The sequence below is a fragment of the Myotis lucifugus genome, unplaced genomic scaffold (assembly GCF_000147115.1).
Source record: "Myotis lucifugus unplaced genomic scaffold, Myoluc2.0 scaffold_30, whole genome shotgun sequence".
NCBI classification, from domain to species: Eukaryota; Metazoa; Chordata; class Mammalia; order Chiroptera; family Vespertilionidae; genus Myotis; species Myotis lucifugus.
The window spans coordinates 8,602,102-8,623,807 of record NW_005871078.1 but is presented as its reverse complement, the minus strand read 5'-3'; the positions used below and the strand labels follow the sequence as shown (position 1 = coordinate 8,623,807).

General features: G+C 36.8%; 1 protein-coding gene across 3 annotated transcripts in view; it reads left to right on the top strand.

Annotated features, from left to right (window-relative positions):
• The window catches only part of CCDC91 (coiled-coil domain containing 91), a 317,390-nt gene that overhangs the window by 238,609 nt on the left and 57,075 nt on the right, over positions 1 to 21,706 (top strand). For 2 of the 3 annotated variants that reach the window (XM_023752314.1, XM_006086761.3), the window contains exon 11: positions 3,108 to 3,284. In XM_023752314.1, coding sequence (XP_023608082.1) covers positions 3,108 to 3,284 — 177 coding nt within the window. Of the gene's footprint in view, positions 1 to 3,107; positions 3,285 to 3,889; positions 4,020 to 21,706 lie in introns of those variants that run through there. The other variant, XM_023752315.1, reaches the window with a different exon arrangement.

Below are 21,706 nucleotides of genomic sequence, written 5' to 3'. Positions count from 1 at the left end.
ATACATATATAATACTGACTTTTGAGATTTGCATTTAAATTTACTAAACAAATGTCTCTTATATGTAAACTAGAGGCCCGGTGCACGAAATTCATGCACTGGGGGGAGGGGTGTCCCTCAGCCCAGCCTGCGCCCTCTCACAGTCTGGGAGCCCTTGGGGGATGTCTAACTGCTGACTCCCCATGGGGAGTGGGCCTAAGCTGGCAGTTGGACATCCTTAGCCCTGCCATGAAGGTGGGAGAGGCTCCCACCACCGCTGCTGTGCTCGCCAGCTGTGAGCCCGGCTTCTGGCTGGGCAGCGCTCCCCCAGTGGGAGCGCACTGACAACCAGAGGGAAGCTCCTGCGTTGAGTGGGATTGGCCCGATACCGGCTCTCTGACATCCCCCAAGGGGTCCCGGATTGCGAGAGGGCGCAGGCTAAGCCGAGGGACCCCACTGGTGCACGATCGGAGCTGGGGAGGGACACAGGAGTTTGGCCAGGCAGGGAGGGACCGCGGAAGGGCTCCAGGGCATGTCTGCCCTGTCTAGCTCAGTCCCAAATGGCTGGACCCCAGCAGCAAGCTAACCTACCAATCAGAGCATTTACCCCCTGATAGTCAGTGCATGTCATAGCAACTGGTCCACCAGTCGACTGTCTGCCCCTTGGTGGTCAGTGCATGTCATAGCAAGCAGTTGAGCGGCCTTAGCATATCATTAGCATATTATGCTTTGATTGGTTGATAGACGACCGGACACTTAGCATATTAGGCTTTTATTATATAGGATAACTATGCCAAGATGGAAGTTCAAGGGTGACTATGATTCTCTCTTTTTCTTAAAGAACTTACATCAGGACAGAAAAAAATATTATTCATTTACCAATAAGACAAGGAGTAATGCATTAAATTATTATGAGTGTATAGACAGTATTTCCATGTCATAGGAGTTTTTAACAAATAAATCACTTTGAAATGAGTTGAAGGAAGGCTTGCATTTGGAATTTTAAGTTTGAATTTTATTCCATAGATAAGAGTAGACACATGGACATTTTTTAATATTGGTGTGACATAATGGTAATTGACATTAACTTTTGGGAAATTGGAGACAAAGGCTAGAAGCAGAGAAATAATTGAGTGCATCAGAAGTCTGGGTAGATATAGTGAATGGCAGAAATAGAGTAGTAGTAGTAGCTTAGAAAGGAAAATTCTAGAAGTAGAAGGTGGAATCAACTTACATGTTTTGTCTGGATGATATAAGAGGTGAGCAAGCTGTAAATTCTCTGAATATTGATTCAACAGCAACATGGAAAATAATGCTATTTCTTTGGTATGGAGTTTAAAGTGCCTGTGATATATTCAGATGACAAAGTCAAGTAGATGACTAAATCCACCTGTCATTTATAACTCAGGAGAAAGGAGTGACCTAAAGATACTAATAATGGTTTTGTTTTTCAGTAGATAGATGGTAATGGTAGCCATGGAAATTACTGTCATATATAATCACTTCTCAGGAGAGTGTAACATAAAGATGGTCTAAGGTCTGAGCCCTAAAAGAACAACAACATTTAAAATCCAGAGAAAGGAAGAAGTTACAAAAAACTAAAAAGACTCAGCCAGATTAATAGGGGAAATATAAACTTCATGCTGTCGTGCAAACCAAGAAAAGAGAGGGCTTCAAGAAAATAGAAATAAGCAACTGTGTAAAATGTTGCTTTGAAGTCAACAAAAATAAGGATTAAAAAATATCATTTGGATTAAACAACATGGAAGATACTGGTGAGCATAGTAAGAGTTGTTTAAGAGAAGAATAGTGGAGTAAAATAGAAGTTCAGAAAATGGTAACCGTCAACTTCCATAACTTTTGTCAAAATGGTCATGAACTGGAAGCAACAGGGACTAGGGTAGGAAGTCCCTGGACTTGACTGCATAAAAGTAGGATGGTTTTCTTGAGGAAAATTCTTGTGTAGTTGTTTGTGTTGCAGCTGAAGTGTAGGCATTGTTGGAGGGTGGACTGCATTTTACTGAGTAACTAGTGTTACAGTTGCATTGATTTTTGGCAGACATTTACTCTGAAAAGGTGGAGTGAGCCCAGCACATTAAGAAAAAAACTAAGAATTTTTATTGCTAATGATAAAATTCAAGCTTTGGAGCAAATATTAGAATTTTGGAAAATTTCTATCTGCTTTCTAATACCTAAAACTTTGCTGATGAAATTGACAGTGGGATTAACAAATGTGACTTTTTAGGTATGATTTAATGAAATTTGTCAACATCTGGAGGAGATGCATAACTCATTCATTCAATGTTTCCCAAGTAAAAAGTATCTTTAAAATCATGCATAGATAACGGATTCATTCAAAGTTCTAGAAAGGATTGTAATGTAAGAGTACAAAAATTTGACATGATTTGATTTTCTTTGCTGCAACTAACTTTTAAGAACTACTACTTAATTGTGGAATCATCGAGAATATCTACAGTGATCTGACCTGGCTACTAAATATTTCTCCCTTCTCTACTACCTATGTGTGTGAGATTGGGTTTCTTCTTTTTAATATACTTCAACCAAATAATATCATTACAGATCCATACAGAAGAAGATATTAGAATCTAGATACCTTCTATTAAGTCAGATATTAAGGAGGTTTACATACATTCCTTTCACTTTTTAATTTTAGAAAATATAGTTATTTTTTATAAAATATAGTCATTAGTTTTAAATTAATTAATCAATACATATTTTAATTTTGTCTTGGTTTAAATTTCTAATGTGGTAAATCTTAATATGTATAACCAACATAAATAAAAGCTCTTTGAAGTCTTTAATAAATTTTAAGAATGTAAAAAGATCCTAAGACTAAATAGTTTAACCACTGCCCTTTAAGCTAAGGCTTGGTTTCTTTGGCATTTAGAAATGCCAAGGAAATAAGTTTATTATTTGTACAAAAATAATTGGTTTTATTTTTCAGAAATTATTAAATATGCATAAAAACAACAGTGTCAGAACTAAACCATGTGGAATCAAAATGAAGTTGAGTGTTTTTTAGGTTAATCCAAGTCTGTCTTATTCAAAGAATTATTGTGCAGTCATCCTTTCAATTCTTTTTGTTTTGGTCATTGTTTGTTTTGAAGCTTGAGAAAGAAGCAATGAAGGATGCAGTTTTAAAAGCCATAGAAGAAGAAAGGAAAACTTTGGAAAAAGTCCATGCTGAGGAAAGGGAATTATGGAAGACTGAGCATGCAAAAGATCAAGAAGAAGTATCTCAGGCAATTCAAAAAGCTATACAAGAACAAAGAAAAATTAGTCAGGTTAGTAAAATTAATTCTTTGTGAATATTTTTTCTTATTTTTCTCAAAATGTAGTATTCCTACTATTATTTTATCTTACTTGAAATCAACTTAGTGGACATATCAGTATTAATAATAATTTTGCCTTTGGTAAACAAATAATTCTTAATATGACTGTATTTTTTATCTTCTTATACTTTTAACCTTTCCTTTTTACTCTACTTTTAAAAAAACCACAATCCAAATTTATGTTTAGTCATTGCAACTACATTAAAAATGTAATGTTAGCCCTAGCTTGTTTGGCTCAGTGTATAGAGTGTCGGCCTGTGGACTGAAGGGTCCCAGGATTGGTTCCAGTCAAGGGCACATACTCAGGTTGTGGGCTCAATCCCCAGTGTGGGGCATGCAGGAAGCAGGCAATCAATGACTCTCATCATTGATGTTTCTATCTCTCTCTCCCTCTCCCTTCCTCTCTGAAATCAATAAAAATATAGTTTAAAAAATTTAAAGTTATAATAAATAGGTAGGTGAGAAGTTAGGTTGATTATCATAAAGAGTATGCTTATTATAGAACAAATCACAATATGTATATTCTTAGATTTTGTCTATATATGATTTTTTTCTAGAGGAACACCTTTGATAGGAAGAAAATTCATATCAACTCCCAAGTATGGGAACCACTGCATTAACATTTTAATATTGACTTTTTAGGGAATCACCAATTTATGGACATTTATAGACATCACTTCATCCATTGATTGCATTAATTCCCTAGAAAAGCAAATTTAAAAAAGGAATAAAGTATTACAAATTGCTTTGTAAAAATCACATTAATTAAATAATGCCAATTAACTAAATTGCAGGATCAGAGATAAAATCTGTAAATATACTTTACCCAGGGACTACTAGTGATGGGATTCTGAAATCCTGCCTCTTGAACTTGTTCATACCCTTGAGGATTTTAACTGTCAGTCTCATTGTTCACATCCTTGTTACTCCTTTCAGGAAAATACCTGGAATATTAGACATTACAAAAATTGACAGAATGTTATCATCACTTATATCAATAAAGAAAGTAACAATAGTTCTTCATGTTCAGGTTTCATTTACTTGGCTTTATTCTAGACAAATATTTCAGGCTGTTTGCTACAAAGCTATTTTTATGGAATTTGTTCTTCAGTTTTGGCTATAGAAAAATACTAAGAAAATTGTAGCTGTAGTGCTGGTGCTGGTGGTGGTAGGGTTGACAATAATTGTAACAATGTTGGCTCTCATGAATTTATTTCTAAGTACCAGGCACTTTCTAATTGTTTTACATGTTTGATCTCATTTAATCCTCACAATCACCTTATGAGGCAGAAACTATTTTTACAGGATCGGAAATTAAAGCTTAGGAAGATTATGTAACTTGCTCGAGGCTATAATAACTTTGGAAAAGGCAACAGTTTGGATCCAAAATCAGGCAGCCTTACTCCAGAGGCCTTGCATCTCGCCACTACACTATTCTCCCTCCCAGTGTTCTCATCTTAGAATAAAGTATGAATTCAGCTTATTGATCCTTTAATGTATAATTTCAATAGGAAAAACTTGAACGGGTTATTTTAATTTCTTTATTCACTGAGTAATATTTATTAAGCATCTACCATGTGTTGGCACTGTTGACAACTGTTGGAAGATTTTGGTGTATAGCATCTAACAAGATAGACAAGGTCCCTAGGCACTCGTGGAGCTTATATTCAGGTAAAAAACCCACTAATAAATAAGGTAATACCGTATAGTGATATAGGTTGTGAAGAAAAAAATCAGGATTATGTGTTTAGCTGAGAATGGGTGATAGGGGACTTGTTTAGATAAGGAAGTTAGGAAAGAAGCCAGACTCAAAAAAATTTGCATGCTACATGATTCTGTTTATATGAAATTCTGGAGAAGGCAAAACTAATTTGAGGGGAAAGAAATCAGTTGTTGCCTGGGAAGGGTGGGGGAAACTTTGAAGGTGATGGAAACTTTTTAATTATAATTGTTTTGGTGATTTTTGACAAAGCTTATCAAAATATCTATTTCATAGTGATGAATTTTATTACATGCAAATAATATTTTCATAAAGCTGTTTTTTAAAAACAAATGCCTACCAGAATAAGTTATTGGATAGGTGGTGATTTCAAAAGGTGACTTCATTTACTATGGTGAAGAAGGGTCGAGTTTCTTGGGCACAAAAAAGTCCAATTTGTTCATATTAAATTAGAGGTCCCTATTAATCCTAGAATGAGGAAATGTTGAGTAGGCAGTTAAAAATATGGTTCTGGAGTTCAGGTGATTTGTTAGGGCTGGAGATTAAAATTTGGGATTGAGAAAATGGTATGTAAAGACAAATAAAAAGAAAAATAATTTCTGGACAGACCTCTACATGAAATTTTTTTATGGAATGTGGCCATCTTCTATCTAGAAAAAATATGGCCATTTGAGATTAACTGTATAATAGTGGAAATAGTCTCTCACACTAACAGGTGTAGTATTTCAGATGAAACTGTGAAAGTATTAATGTTATTGGTGCTTTCTGTATCACACTGTTGTCCAAGATTGAGAGGCCAGGGCTTCATGCGCCTTTTCTAGGAGGCTCAGTGTCATCAGCGTAAACAGTAGCTTCTGCCACCTTCTGCCCACCTCCTGTCTAGTTACAGAGGCCAATATTCATCATGACCTCTAGTTCTTGGACAGCTAGTTGGGAGCCATACAGCCTGAAGAGCTACTACTGTCCAGGAAACGACAAACTGCTGCAGACTGAATGAAGGGGCTGATTTAGAAAAGCCTGGAAGCTCTTGTTTTTGAATTCTAAGATTTAAGTCACTTCACAGCACTCAGATGTTTCTTTAATAAAAAGAATTCTGGAAGTAAACCTTGTAATTAGTAGCAACTTGCATCTTAAGCCACCAAGGGTGAATTTCCCGCCAAAATATAAGATGGCTCTGTCTTTTGGTTTTGTTCCATCCACCAAAAGGGTGGATTACAAACAAATATTTGGTAATACGCAGTTACAATCGGCCCGAGTTTACACGTTTCCCGCACTCCACCGCAAATCTATATGAACCGCACTCAGATGTTTCTTTAATAAAAAGAATTCTGGAAGTAAACCTTGTAATTAGTAGCAACTTGCATCTTAAGCCACCAAGTCACACTAGAAATTAGGAAAGGATAGAATATGGCAAAGCAAAAAGCAATCAATGTAAACTTAAGCAAGTAAAATTACTCCTGAGAAAGTAAGGAAAATAAAACAGCCTTTCTATGTTGATAGTGTCCTTAACTGATGAGATAAACATTAAACTATGATGGAAAATGCAATACTTAAGAATGTGTCACATATAGCTTCGAATTTATTTGAAAGATGATTTTGTCTAGCTTTGGTCATAAAGTAAGACTAAGTCATAGTGTTGATTATAGATTTTTATGTTTTTTCTGAGATATCAAGTAGAATGTTTGATTCTGACTTACATGATTATCATATTAGATTAATTCTGTGTGCCTTGAAAATCTTTGTTAAAGAAAGGAAAGTACACTTGTTATTGACACCAACATGGACAAAAAGAAGAGAGTAATTAATTTTGCTGTTCTAGAAAAGTCCTGTAAAAGGACGCCAGTGCATACAAGACAAACTATTTCTGACGTTGAATGTTCTTCATAATAGTTTATAACCACAGCCACTGTAATTTGGGGTTATGTTTTCCCCCAAAGCCACAGACATTACAATAAGTGGTTATATTTTCTTTAAGAAATTTAGTATTGCTACCTGGCCCTTCTTTTTATAAAGGAAATAGCATTTCTATTTTAGCTTAGCAGGCCAGATAGTTTCACAACACTGAAATAATTTTTCTTTATTGACTTATTTAGTTTTGATTCATTGGTTTGTTTTAAATTTGTATTTATGAAATTTTTATAGTAACCTAGTTAATTATAGGAAAAATCATAATTACATTTTAATTACCAAAAGTATTCTATCTAGGGACAAGAGAGCAAATAGTACATCAACTTACCTTTTCATCTCTTGAGACTTTGTCCTTCTGTTAAATTTCTCATTTCATTAGATGAGACATCGTCTGCCAAGTTATCCAGTCCAGAGAACTAGAATTTCTCCTAGACTCTCTCTCTCTCTCATCCCCATTCTCATACCTTTTTAATCATTAAAACCTTCCCATTTTACTTGATAAATAATTCTTAAACATATACACTTCCTTCCTACCAGCTATCATGGTCTTAATTATGGTTCTTATTGCTTACCTTGGCCTCCTACATTGAATTCTTTGCTTCCAATTTTGTCCTCTTTCAATTTAGAATAAAAAAAAAAATGAATGTCGTTTTCCTGCTTTAAACTCTCCAGTGCTGCCCTGTAGCCAATAGGATAACATTCAAGCTACGTAGCATGACCTGTACATCTTTCAGAGGATGAGATATAAATCTTTCAGTGGCCTGGTCCCACCACTCCAGCTCATCTTCTGCCACCGTTTCACATTTCATGCTTTTAGTACCACACTGCGGGCACAATACCATGCTGTTTCAGGTTGTTGGACTTTTAGTCATACTGTTCCTTCAGCCTAGGATGACATGTCTTTCCTAACTTGAAAAACCCACTCTTATTTAATAATTTAGCAATTTTTAATCCAGAAAATTCATATTCCGCTTCTCAGATTAAATCACCTGTTCTTTCTTTTTTGGTATTCAGTATATATCGTATCACTGCCCAGCCATATTATATTTAAAGGATCTGCTTGTGTCTCTTCCACTAGATTATCAGCACCTTAAAAGTAGGAACTGAGTCTTGAACAAACCACAATAGATTATAAAATGGTGTGAGATCAGCACTGTTTTATTGAGACAGATTAATCTTTTAAAAATAGACTTGATCTATAACAATACAGTTTGACTCTTTTAGAGTTTTGGTTGCTTTGAAATGGAACATTTCAACAAAAGTTGGGTGTGCAAAAATAGTGTTCTGTGTTATGATCCCTTTATAAAAAAGTATTTTTTATTGGGTGCCAAACTGACATGATTATTATTGTTTCTTAATGAAATACATAGAAAGTAATCCGCCAGCTTCAGAGGCATCTTTACTTTGAACAGCTGGTATGGGTGACTCTGAGGTCCGAGTGGCTACATGAGTCCCGGCGGTCCTTCCAGGTCGCAGTGAAGTGGTGCCCTGCCTGGCACTGGTCCCGTGGGAGAGCATGGTCGCCTCTGCGCACCATGTTTCCAGAGAGGCTTTTCCAAATCAGAACGGGGCTATTTTAGACATTTAATGGTGCCTCCCCAGCATCGATTCCTCTTCCCAAAGTGATACTTTTTACTTCTTAGCCATGTGGTTTGGATGAAAAGGGACAGATTAGAAAAAGCAGGTGAAAAATGTTAACTCAGTGCTATATGAAGTTATCAAATCACAAGTTCTCTAGCAAAAAGTATATCATTTCTATACAGGATAGTGAAAAATGGATCAGGTGGGAGACTGAAGAATGTATGTGTAGAGAATATAATTTCTGCTGTCATTTTTTTCACTTTAAGTATCCCTGTTCCTGTCATTATCGGTACATGGCAATATCAACCTCCACAGACATACCCTCAGTTACTAACATTCTAGAAATCTACCATTGTTATAATTTAATTGCTGAACATTCTCTTTCAGGAATAATTACTATAAAATCACTTTAAAATACATTAAAAATATTGCCACTTTTAAAACATATAACATTAGTTAAATAGCTTGACTGCTTTAAACCTCAGAGTATGCCTGCCTCTCAAAATGATTCTGAGAATTAACTAAAAATACACATAACTATTTTGTTAGCTTTAAACACCAAACATTATTGCTTATGTATATATTTTTAATACTCTTTATATTTTGCTTAAATGTACTATGTCTTTCACACATATCTCTGTTAGTTGACAGAATCTTTAATTGTAAGTATCATTAACAAGCTTATAATCTGGCATAACTTGTTTTAACTTACTTAGTATAATTCCTGGAACATAGGATGTGTTGCTGAGATGTCCACTGCTGTTGTTGATCCCGTTATTATTACTACCTTTTTAATCACTTTGTAATTTTAACACCCAGTATAGTGTCATGCACACTAAACCATGAGTGAATGGATGATCACTGTGATTACCTAAGGCGGTGGTTTCCAACCTGCATCAAGGTGCCCTGTGTTGCTGCAGTGAACTCTCAGAGGTGCTGTGGTATTTTAGTATTAGAGGGCAACACAGGAATACTTGAGATCTCATGGAAACCAGGTAAACTACTATCTTGTCCATACTAATTTGTCTTATTTTGCTTTTTCTTATATCATAATGAATCAGGGTTTGGTCTAGGGATTGTTGTGATAAAGAGCAAATACCATACAAATGTCACTGTGGAACAGGAAATAAGATTGTTATTGTCCAGTTTTATGCCAAGATTTAAGAAGTTGTGCAATGCCGGATATAGATAAATTCATGAATAAGTAACTGTGGTTGAGGATTAAATAAAAGTCTTTTTCTTTCAATTTTTGTATATCATAAATAGCTGCTACATTATGATCCAATTAATTAATAAACGGGAAAATTAGGTATTTGTTTTGGCTTACAGGCCATCATAAAACATTACTCAGGCAGCAATGGAGCCATGAACTGAGAAAGTTTGGAAAGTTTTAACCTAGTGTGTACCCACTTTATCAGATGCTCTGGGTGACACAAGAAACATAAGATATAGTCCTTACCCTTAAATAGATTTCCCTTGAATTGGGGAAACAAATCACTCATTCACTGAAGATAAATTATATATGTACACTCAATAGCAGTTACTATGCTAGAGTCCTAGTCATAAGGAATATGAGCTGTGATAAATATAATCCCTGACTTCAAAGGGATATCAACCTGGTAAGATGGACAGTTAAAGTGGTTGTTAAATCTGAGTTATGGAATGCTTTTAGAGATAGAATGTAAGGTGCTCTGTGAGCAGATACAAACAATAGTAGATCCACCCACACACACTGTGAGGAGATGTGGAAGGTCGGGAACATTTCAGGGAAGGCTTGTAGGGTTGTTGATGCTCAAACTCCATTGTGCAGGAGAAGGAGAAGGCTCGGTTATCAGAAGTGAAGGATGAGGGAAACCATTCCAAGTGGAGAGAGCATGGCATGTTCAGTGAACTGCATATTGAATACTTACTATTTGCATGACAAAATGGTAGCTTCCCCAGAGATTACAAACATGAATGAGACTTTGCTGCTGTCCTCAGGATCTTATAATAGACTAGGAAATATGTCAGATCCATAAATTGTCCTAGTGTGAGGCAGAATGAGTACGATAAAACACATCTGGTTGAAGCATTGAAAACACACAGGAGGAATGCACAGTGGGAGGTGGATATCAATTTTACAGAAATTGAAAATGTCTCTTAGGAAAGTAATATAGAACAAAGATGGAATTTATGTGCTTGAACAGACTATGAGAACCTTGAAGTTATATAGTCAAACTCAGGTTTATTGCTAGCAGAAATAGAATGCCACTACAGACTTCACTGGCATAAGTGACAAGGGCTCAATATCTTTTATGGAAGATTACCTTGGCAGCCTTAAATGCGACGAGTCTGAAGTTAAAAATACTCCTTGGAACTTGCTAGAATACTTGGCATGCAAAAAATGGGCAGCTTAGCCTAAGTGATGGAAGTTAAAATGGCGAAGAAAAGACAAACATTTTGGAGGAGAAAAGTCTGAACATAGTGACTGGAAACAGGATATGAAATCAAACGTGTCTGAGGCATGAAATTTTAGTGACTGACAGAATTTATATAACCTTGTATCTGGGACAAACAACAAATAATTGATCATTTTCAGTGTGATCCTGTTCTAAGTAATAGTGAGTAAACAAAAATAAACACATTTTACCAAAATGTCAAGTAACAAATATTCATTCTATTAACACTATATTTATGGAAAGCAGAATATTTAAGTACGTTCGGACTTCCTTTGGTTTATCAGCTTTATAATTGTATACATTACTTCACACAGATGTGGTTGAAGGTCATTATATTCCATAGATACATTCATATCTGTGTTTTACAAGTTTCAGTGCAAGTTGTTTTACCATACTACTACATATTTTTACTGAATCCTTTGTGTAATGATATCATTGTGCCTATCCACAATAAAGTATCATATGAGAGGAGAGTAAAATATGTTGAATGATAAAAGGAACAAATGTATCATTATATAGCAAATAAAAATTATATTTGTAGAACTTCTTTAAAGGGGAAAATATCTTTAATTTATAAGTATATCTTTGTAAGTAAGGAAGAAGACAGAGGCTGTGAAAACATAACCAGCTAAATTTTAAAGAAGACCAAAGTTAATTTCTAGAAATGAAAGATATAATATTGGAATTTAAAACTTAACAAACAGAACTTATTATTCTAGCCATCACAATATAACTTATGTAAGACTAATCCTTACACACACACACACACACACACACACACACACACACACAAACCAATAAAAGCTGTACCATGTATATAAAACAGCTTTATGAAAGCATTATAGAGCAACAAATGCAGATAGGATTAGAGGAACTTCGATACTGGAAAAATGGAAATGTTCAAGGTGAACTTTACAATCAGGCTTTAAAAAGCATCTTTTATTTGGCCCCAATGTAGGATTAAAATTTAAGTAGAAAACATCAGTTTTATAAAGTTGATGAGGCAGAAGTTTAGGCCTACCAAGAGGCAGACTTTCAGAACAAATTCTAGAACAACACAAGTCACTGTTCAGATACCCGCCCACCCCACAAGTTAGAGGCCAAATCTAAAGTAGCAGATGCAGAGGGAAGGCTCTTAAAATCCATCAACAACAAAAAAAAACATTTGGGAAGCTAAAGAGCTGACCAGACACTTTGGGGGAAATAAAGTTGGAAGCTAAGGTAGAAGGGCTTTAGTAAATCAAGGGCTTTCATTTGAGAACCCCAAAGGGCTTTACTCTTCATAAAAAAAAACGTAAAGTAGGAGCAACATACAAAAGAATATGTAAAAATGGTCAATAAGCATGTGAAAAGGTGCTCATATCATTATTCTTCCAGGAAGTGTGAATTAAAGCCAAAGTTAGATACCAGTATAAATCTTCTCTGGGTATGAGTTTGATTCAAGGGACTGACAATACTTAATGTGGATGATGATGTTGTGGAGCAACTGGACCTCTCCTACATTCTTGGAGGAAGTGTAAATTTGCCTACCCATTTTTTTAAGTGTGTGGCAGTATCTACTAATTGGCTCAACACACGTATATTCTGATACCTCCCATTTCGACAATTATGTGTACAGGTATACGTTGCAGATGTCACAAATTCAGTTTCAGACTATGACAACAAAGCAAATATTGCAATAGTGAGTCACACATTTTTTGGTTTTCTAGTGCACATAAAAGTTATATTTATGCTATATTATAGTCTATTAAGTATATAATAGCATTATGTCTAAAAACAATGTACATATCTTAATTAAAAAAATACTTTACTGCTAAAAAATATTAACCATCAGCTGAGCCTTCAGTGAACATTAATTGTTTTTGCTGAGGGAGGGTCTTGCCTCAATGTTCATGAAAATGCAGTATCTATGAAGCGCAATAAAGTGAAGCCCAATAAAATGAGGTGTGCCTGTACACTCAACAGAAGTGAATGCTTACATCTACTAAATGATGTATAATGGAATGATAAAAAGTGCTTTATTCATCATAATCCCAAATGGAAACATTCCAAATACTATTAATAGTGGAATGGATGAATAAGTTATGGTATATTCATACAAGGAACACTACACCAAAATAAAAATACGAACTAATGATACATTGTACAATATGGATGAATCTCAAAAACACTGTGATTCAATGTTTATGACCTTTAAGAACAGACAAAATAATATATGGTGATATAGATCACAATAGTAGTTATTTGTGATGGGGAGAAGCATTAGGAAAGTTCCTGAGGTGTATATAATCTGTATAGCGTATATAATCCATTGAGTCATACACTTAAGGTTTGTGCATTTCACTATGTACAAAAAATTTTTAAAGCTAAACACAAAGAAAAAATAATTACATCATTAACAAAATAGTTATTTAAAACATGTAGCTCAGAAAATGAAGGCCAAATAGGCAGCAGTGTCATGTACCTCCTCCTAAGGCTAGGCCAGAAAAACAACTAAATTGGAGAACATCCACCCTGAATTAACAAATTAGACACTACTGAGGAGACAATTTTCAATAAGGAAGGGTAGAGAACTCCTAGAGAATGCCGTTTGCCAGCCATAACCCAGGTGGAACCACCATCATGCCCCAGCAGTGAGGGGCGCAGTACCTCCTGGCAGGCTCCCAGATGTCTGCAGGGAGCATGCACCACCAGAGTGAGCTCCTGCACCAGGCCTCCGCCACCAGCCCGCTGGGACCCAGCGTCCTAGGATCCGGCTCCAATACCCCACAGTGAGTGCAAGCCAGGGGAAACCCTGTGCCCCACCTCCACCCTGGACCCCAGAATTGTGCTTCTACCCTTACTCAGCGCCACCCAGCACTTGCTCCACACTGAGCTCTGGGACCTGCTGCTGGGGCGACCCACAGCAACCCAGAGCATGCCTCACTCTGGGCCACAGGAGATCGGGAACTGTGATACCCAGAGTAACTGGTGCCCACTCCACCCCATTCCCCTGGACAGCCCTGCTGGGGTGACCCGAAGCAACCCACACCTGCCTCACCCAGGCCCGGGAGGAGTGACCCAGAGCAACCCAGTGCACACCTCACTCAAGGCCCTAGGGTAGCTCTGACTGTGTGACCAAGAGCAACCCATGCCTGCTCCACCCCGGCCCCCAGATGGTCCTTCTGGGGCCATCCAGAGCAACCCAATGCGGACCTCACTCTAGGCAACAGGAGAGCACTGACTGAGTGACCCACTGCAACCCGCCGCCGCTCCACACTGAGAAGGGGCAAACTGGAGTAACCCAGTGTACATCTGACTGTGGGCTGCAAAAAAAGTGAGGACTGTGTGATCCAGACCAACCTGTGTCCACTCCACCCTGAGCCCAGGGTCTTGCTGCTGGGGAAACCTGGAGTAACCCAGCACATACCCCACTCAGACTTCAGGAGACCTCTGACTGTGTGACCCAAAGCAACCCGCACCCACTTCTCTCCAGCCCCTGCAACAGTCCTGCAGGGGCTACCTGGAGCAACCCAGCACACACCTCACTCCAGGCCGAAGGACAGTGCTGCCGGGGTAACCTGGAGCAAGCTAGTTTGCCCAGCCAGGGGCCACAGGACAGTGTTGGAAGTGTGCCGCCCGAGGGACCTAGGGTGCCACCCTGGCACAGGTTCTAGGGCCACACAGTGAATTGAATGCCAGAGGGCTCTGGGTCCTCACAAGGAGTCACACAGCAAAGGGACTGTGCATGCGCTCCCACCACCCTGAACATCTGAAGCAGACAACTGAGGGACCAGATCCATGGGAGAAGGAGATACAACTCAGAGCAAAGACAATAAAGGCATGAGACTCAAGGAAGAACTAGCCTCTGTACTTCAGCCTCTGAAACCCCAAGCAGGATGCCCAGGGCAAGAAAGAGACAGCTAAAATGGGGAGACAAAGAAACAACCCCCCAAGGAAAGAAAAGGTACAATCCCCAGAAAAGGAACTAAATGAAACAGAAGCATGCAATATATCAGAAAAAGAATTCAGAGTAAGGGTCATACAGTTCATAAACCAGATGGATGAGACAATCAACATATCTAAGAATCAAGAGGAAATAAAAATGATACAGCTACAATAAAAAACACAATGGAAAGTTTCAACAGTAGACTGAAATAAGCGGAGACCGAATTAGTGAGTTAGAAGATAGGGCAGCAAAACACACCCAATCTAAACAGCAATTGGAGAAAAAAATTAAAAAATAGTAGGAGAGCCTAAGGGAGCTTTGGGACAACATGAAATGAAGTAACATACATATAACAGGGGTGCCAGAAGGACAAGAAGTGGAGCAAGGATTAGAAAATCTATTTGAAGAAATAATGATAGAAAACTTCACTGATATGGGAAAGAAAAAAGTCACACAAGTACAGAGTACCAAACAAGATGAACCCCAAAAGACCCACACCAAGACATATCGTAATTACAATGGAAAATATTAACAACAAAGAATCTTAAAGGCTGCAAGAGAGAGACAAAGAGTTACCTACAAAGGATCTCCCATTAAATTATCAAATGATTTCTCAACAGAAACACATCAGGGCAGAAGGGAATGGAATGAAGTATAGAAAGTGATGCAAAGCAAGGGACTGAATCTCAGAATTATCCATTAAGGCTGTCATTGAAAATTGAAGGGGAAATCAGGAGTTTCGCAGACAATAAAAGGCCAAGGGAATTTATCACTACCAAGCCAGCAATGCAAGAAGTGCTAAAGGGACTGGTGCAAAAAGAAGTATAGAAAGGGAAGAAGGAACACAGGCATAAAGAATAAAAATGACTACAAACAAGTACCTATCAATAATAACCTTAAGCCCTGATCGGTTTGTCTCAGTGGATAGAGCGTCGGCCTGCGGACTGAAGGGTCCCAGGTTCGATTCTGGTCAAGGGCATGTACCTTGGTTGCGGGCACATCCCCAGTTGGGGGTGTGCAGGAGGCAGCTGATCAATGTTTCTCTCTCATTGATATTTCTAACTCTCTATCCCTCTTCCTTCCTTTCTGTAAAAAATCAATAAAATATATATTTTAAAAAATAATAATAATAACCTTAAAAGTAAATGGACTAAATGCACCAATCAAAAGACATAGAGTGGCCGAATGGATAAGAAAACATGAACCATATATATGCTGTTTACAAGAGACCCACCTCATAACAAGGGACTCACACAGACTGAAAATGGAGGGATGGAAAAATATTTCCCAGGCAAATGGAAATGAAATAAAGGTGAGGTAACAACACTTACATCTGATAAAATAGACCTCAAAGTGAAGGTCATAACAAGAGATAAGGAAGGCCACTTGATAATACTAAAGGGATCGATACAACAAGAGGATATAACTCTGGTAAACATTTATGCACCCAAATGCAGGAGCACCCAAATATATAAAAAAAACTGATGGAAGATATCAAGGGAGAGATCAATAGCAATACAGTCATAGTAGTGGATTTTAATACCCCATTAACATCACTGGATACTCTAGACAAAAAAATCAGCAAAGAAACAGCAATCCTAAATGACTCACTAGATCACATGGACTTAATCAACATCCCCAGAACATTTCACCCCAAAGCTACAGAATGTACATTCTTCTCAAGTGCATATGGGACATTTTCAAAGATAGACCACATGTTTGGAAACAGGCAAAGTCTCTTCAAAATCATTAAGATTAAAATTTGATCAAGCCTCTGCTCAGATCACAATGGCATAATATTAGAAATAAACTACAATAAAAACAATCAAAAAATTCAAACACATGTATGCTAAGTAGCATGTTATTATTAAACAATGATTAGGTTTCTAAAGAGATCAAAGAAGAAAAAAAAACATCCTGGAAACAAATGATAATGAAAACAAAACAATGCAAAACCTATGGGACACAGTGAAACCAGTCCTGAGAGGGAAGTTCATAGCATTACAGGACTACCTCCAAAAAGAAGAAAAACTGGTAATAAATTATCTAACTCTACAACGTAAAGAATTAGAAAGACAGCAACAAGAAAAGCCCAGAATGAGCAGGAAGGAAGGAAATAATAAAGATCAGAGGGGAAATAAATGACATAGAGACAAAAAAAAATACAAAAGATCAATCAAACCAAGAGCTGGTTCTTTGACAGGCTAAACAAGATTGATGAACCTCTAGCCAGGCTCACGAAAAAGCCAAAAGAGAGGAACAAAATTAACAAAATCAGAAATGAAAGAGGCAAAATAACAACAGACCTCACAGAAATACAAAGGATCAAACAAACAAAAAACTATGAACAACTCTATTCCTACAAACTGGTCAACCTAGAAGAAATAGACATATTTCTAGAAAAATACGACCTTCCAAAACTCAATCAGGAAGAATAAAAAAAACCTTAATAGGCCAGTAACTACAGAGGAAAATGAATCAGTAATCAAAAAACTTTAAGCAAACAAAAGCACTAGGCCAGACGGCTTTACAGGGGAGTTCTACCAAACATTCAAAGAGGAACTAAAACTTATCCTCCTCAGACTATTCCAAAAAGTTCAAGAGAAGGGAACACTTCCAAGCTCATTCTATGAAGCCAGCATTACCCTAATCCCAAAACCAGATAAAGATGCTACAAAGAAGGAGAATTACAGGCCAATATCTCTGATGAACATAGATGCTAAAACCCTTAATAAAATCCTAGCAAATCAGATCCAGCATTACATTAGAAAGATCATACACCATGACCAAGTGGGATTTATTCCAGGGATGCAAGGATGGTATGATATTCCCAAATCAATAAACGTAATACATCACATAAATTGAAAGACAAGAATCACATAATCATATCAATGGATGCAGAAAACCATTTGACAACATCTAACACCCTTTCTTCATAAAAACTCTCAGCAAAGTGGGAATAGACGAATAATACCTCAACATAATAAAAGATTTATATGACAAACCTACAGCCAACCTCATATTCATTAGGCAAAACTAAAACCATTTTCCCTATGAACAGGAACAAGACAGGGATGCCCACTCTCACTACTCCTGTTCAACACAGTACTGGAAGTGCTAGCCATAGCCATCAGATGAGAAGAAATAAAAGACATTCAAATTGGAAAAGAATTTAAACTGTCCTTATTCGCAGATGACATGATATTGTACGTAGAAAATCCTAAAGACTCCATAAAAAAACGACTAGATTTAATAAATAAATTTTGCAATGTATCAGGATACAAAATAAATCTATGGCTTTTTTTGTACACCAATAATGAACTCACAGAAACAAACAACATAATCCCATTTAACAATGCACCAAAAAAATTAAGACACCTAGGAATAAACTTAACTAAGGAGGTAAAAGACCTGTAGTCCAAAAACCACAGGACATTGAACAAAGAGATAGAGGAAGATATAAACGAATGGAAGATTATACTGTGTTCATGGATTGGTAAAATTAACATCATTAAAATGTCCATACTACCCAAAGCAATCTATAGATTTAATGTAATCCCCATTAAAATACCAACAGCATATTTCACAGACCTAGAACAAACTCTCCAAAAATTCATATGAAATAAAAAATACCCCAAATAGCCACAGCAATCTTGAGAAAGAAGAACAAAGTTGGACGGATCACAATACCAGATATCAAGCTATATTACAAAGCCACTGTTCTCAAAACTGCCTGGTACTGGCACAAGAATAGACATATAGACCAATGGAACAGAACAGAGAACCCAGAAATTGACCCAAGCCATTATGCTCAATTAATATTGGACAAGGAAGCAAGAGCATACAATGGAGTCAAGACAGTCTCTTTAATAAATGGTGTCGGGAAAATTGAACAGATACATGCAAAAAAATGAAACTAGACTACCAACTGACACCATACACAAAAATAAGCTCCAAATGGATAAAGGACTAAAACATAAATCAGGAAACCATAAAAATCTTAGAAGGATTCATAGACAGCAAAATATCAGAAATATGTCATAGCATTATCCTTACTGATACAGCTCTAAGGGCAATGAAAACTAAGAAAATAAACAAATGGAACTACATCAAAATAAAAAGCTTCTCCACAGCAAAAGAAACCATCAACACAACAAGAAAGCCCACTGCATTGGAGAACATATTTGCCAATGTTATCTCTGATAAGGGCCTAATCTCCAAAATTTATAGGGAACTAATACATCTTAACAAAAAGAAGAAAAACAATCTAATCAAAAAGTGGGCAAAGGACTTAAATAGACACTTTTCAAAAGCGGACATACAGAAGGCCAAGAGACATGAAAACGTGCTCAAAGTCACTAATCATCCAAGAGATGCAAATCAAAACGAAAATGAGGTACCATCTCACACCTGTCAGAATTGCTATCATTATCAAATCAACAAACAAGTGCTGGTGAGAATGCGGAGAAAAAGGAACACTTGTGCACTGCTGGTGGGAAGGCAGACTGGTGCAGCCATTATGGAAAACAGTATCGAGTGTTCTCAAAAAATTAAAAATGGAACTCCCATTTGACCCGGTAATCCCACTTCTAGGAATATATTCCACGAAATCAGAAACACCGATCAGAAAGGACATATGCACCCCTGTGTTCATAGCAGCACAATTTATAAAAGCTAATATTTGGAAATAGCCTAAGTGCCCATCAGCACATGAGTGGATTAAAAAACGGTGGTACATCTACACAATGGACTACTACACTGCTGTAAAAAAGAAAGAACTCTTACCATTTGCAATAGCATGGATGGACATGGAGAACATTATGCTAAGTGAAATAAGCCAGTCAGAGAAAGAAAAATATCACATGATCTCACTCATTTGTGGAATATAATGAACAACATAAACTGATGAACAAAATTATATCCAGAGACATAGTAGCATCTAACAGACCATCAAACCTCAGAAGGGAGGCAGGGAAGGACTTGTATGCATGCATATAAGCATAACCAATGGACACACACTAGGGTGGTGAGGACATGTGCTGGGGGATGGAGGTGGCCTGGGAGAGGTCAATGGGGGGAAAAGGAGACATTTGTAATACTATATGTAATACTTTAATCAATAAAGAATTAAAAAAAAACTTGTGAGAAGCATCTAAAGGGGTACTTCAGAGAAAATCATAGCCTTAAGTACCTGTATTAGAAAATAGAAAAGCCTGGAAAATAATGGGCTAACACTTCCAATTTATTGAGGAAATTAGAATAGAAGGTGTAGAATAATCCACAGGAAATACAAAGAAATAACGGTTATGAAAGATATTCATGACATAGATTGGAAAGTTTCAAAATACTTTGTTTTTTAAAACACATAAAATTCACAAATCTTTGACAAGATTGGTGAAGAAATAGGGATGTTATTAATACTATGAGAGCAGCGGTTCTCAACCTGTGGGTCACGAACAATGAAAATACATCCTGCATATCAGATATTTACATTATGATTCATAACAGTAGCAAAATTACAGTTATGAAGTGGCAACGAAAATAATTTTATGCTTGGGGGTCACCACAACATGAGGAACTGTATTAATGGGTCGCAGCATTAGGAAGGTTGAGAACCACTGTATTAGAGGAATAACTAAAGGGACCTAATGTAGATCTATACAAATTTTAAAGTTACATAAGCAGTATTGATAATAATAAATCAATCAATTGTAAAGCTTAGATGAAATGAAAAACTTCCAAGAAAGACATAAATTTCAAAATTGATGCAAGAAGAATTAGAAATGCTGAATAGTTCTGTAGCTATAGAATAAACTGTATCTGTAGTTTAAAAACATTCATGCCTCTATAAAAAGTAAATGTAGATACCCCCTCTCCAGTAGATGGAACTTAATTTACCTCCCCTTGAGTATTTGCTGGACTTAGTTTCAAATTAATGTATTGTAGAAACGGAAACTATGTTAATTTTACACTAGAAAAATCTGGCAGACACCATTTTAACAAAATGACCAAGGTTAGCATCTCCTGTGATAAATTATGTTTAATGCCACTTACCACCTCATATGATATAGTGAGAAGCCTGCTTCATTTTTAGGATTATTTGCCAAAATCCATACTCCAGTCTAATTACGAGGGGGAAAAGAGAGATAAATCCAAATTCCTTCAAAAACCTGAAAAGCACTCTTTGTAAGTATCAGTGTCATAATAAGGAAAGACTGAAAAACTGTCACAGATTAGAAGAGACTAATGAGATATGATGTCTGAGTACAATGTTTTACCCTAGATTAATCCTGGAAAAGAAAAAAGTATATTAAGGAAAACTTTGTGAAATACAAATAAAATCTGTAGTCACTTTAATATTATCCTATCTAATAAAGATGGAATATGCATATTGACCGTAACTTCATGACAAATATGGCAGCACCCACAGCCAATAAGGAGGGAATATGCAAATTGTTGTGACAAGGCGACAGGTGGAATGCGGCTCTGGCCGGAGCGAAGGTGGAAAGGCAGCTCCAGGCCAGAACAAAGGCAGTGTCAGCAGCCAGGGGAAGGAAGGCCTATTCTTGCACGAATCTTCGTGCATCGGGCCTCTAGTATGATAATATTAGGGGAAGCTAGATTAAAGGTATCTGAGAACTCTTATACTATATTTGCAAGTGTTCTGTAAATAAAAAATTGTTTCCAAATAAAGTTTGATTTACTTTTTCTTAAACGTATCTAGTTAAAAAGAGCAGATAGAATACTCATTTTTACCTACTCCCTTCTAAAACCCCACTGAAATAAAAATCTGAAATGG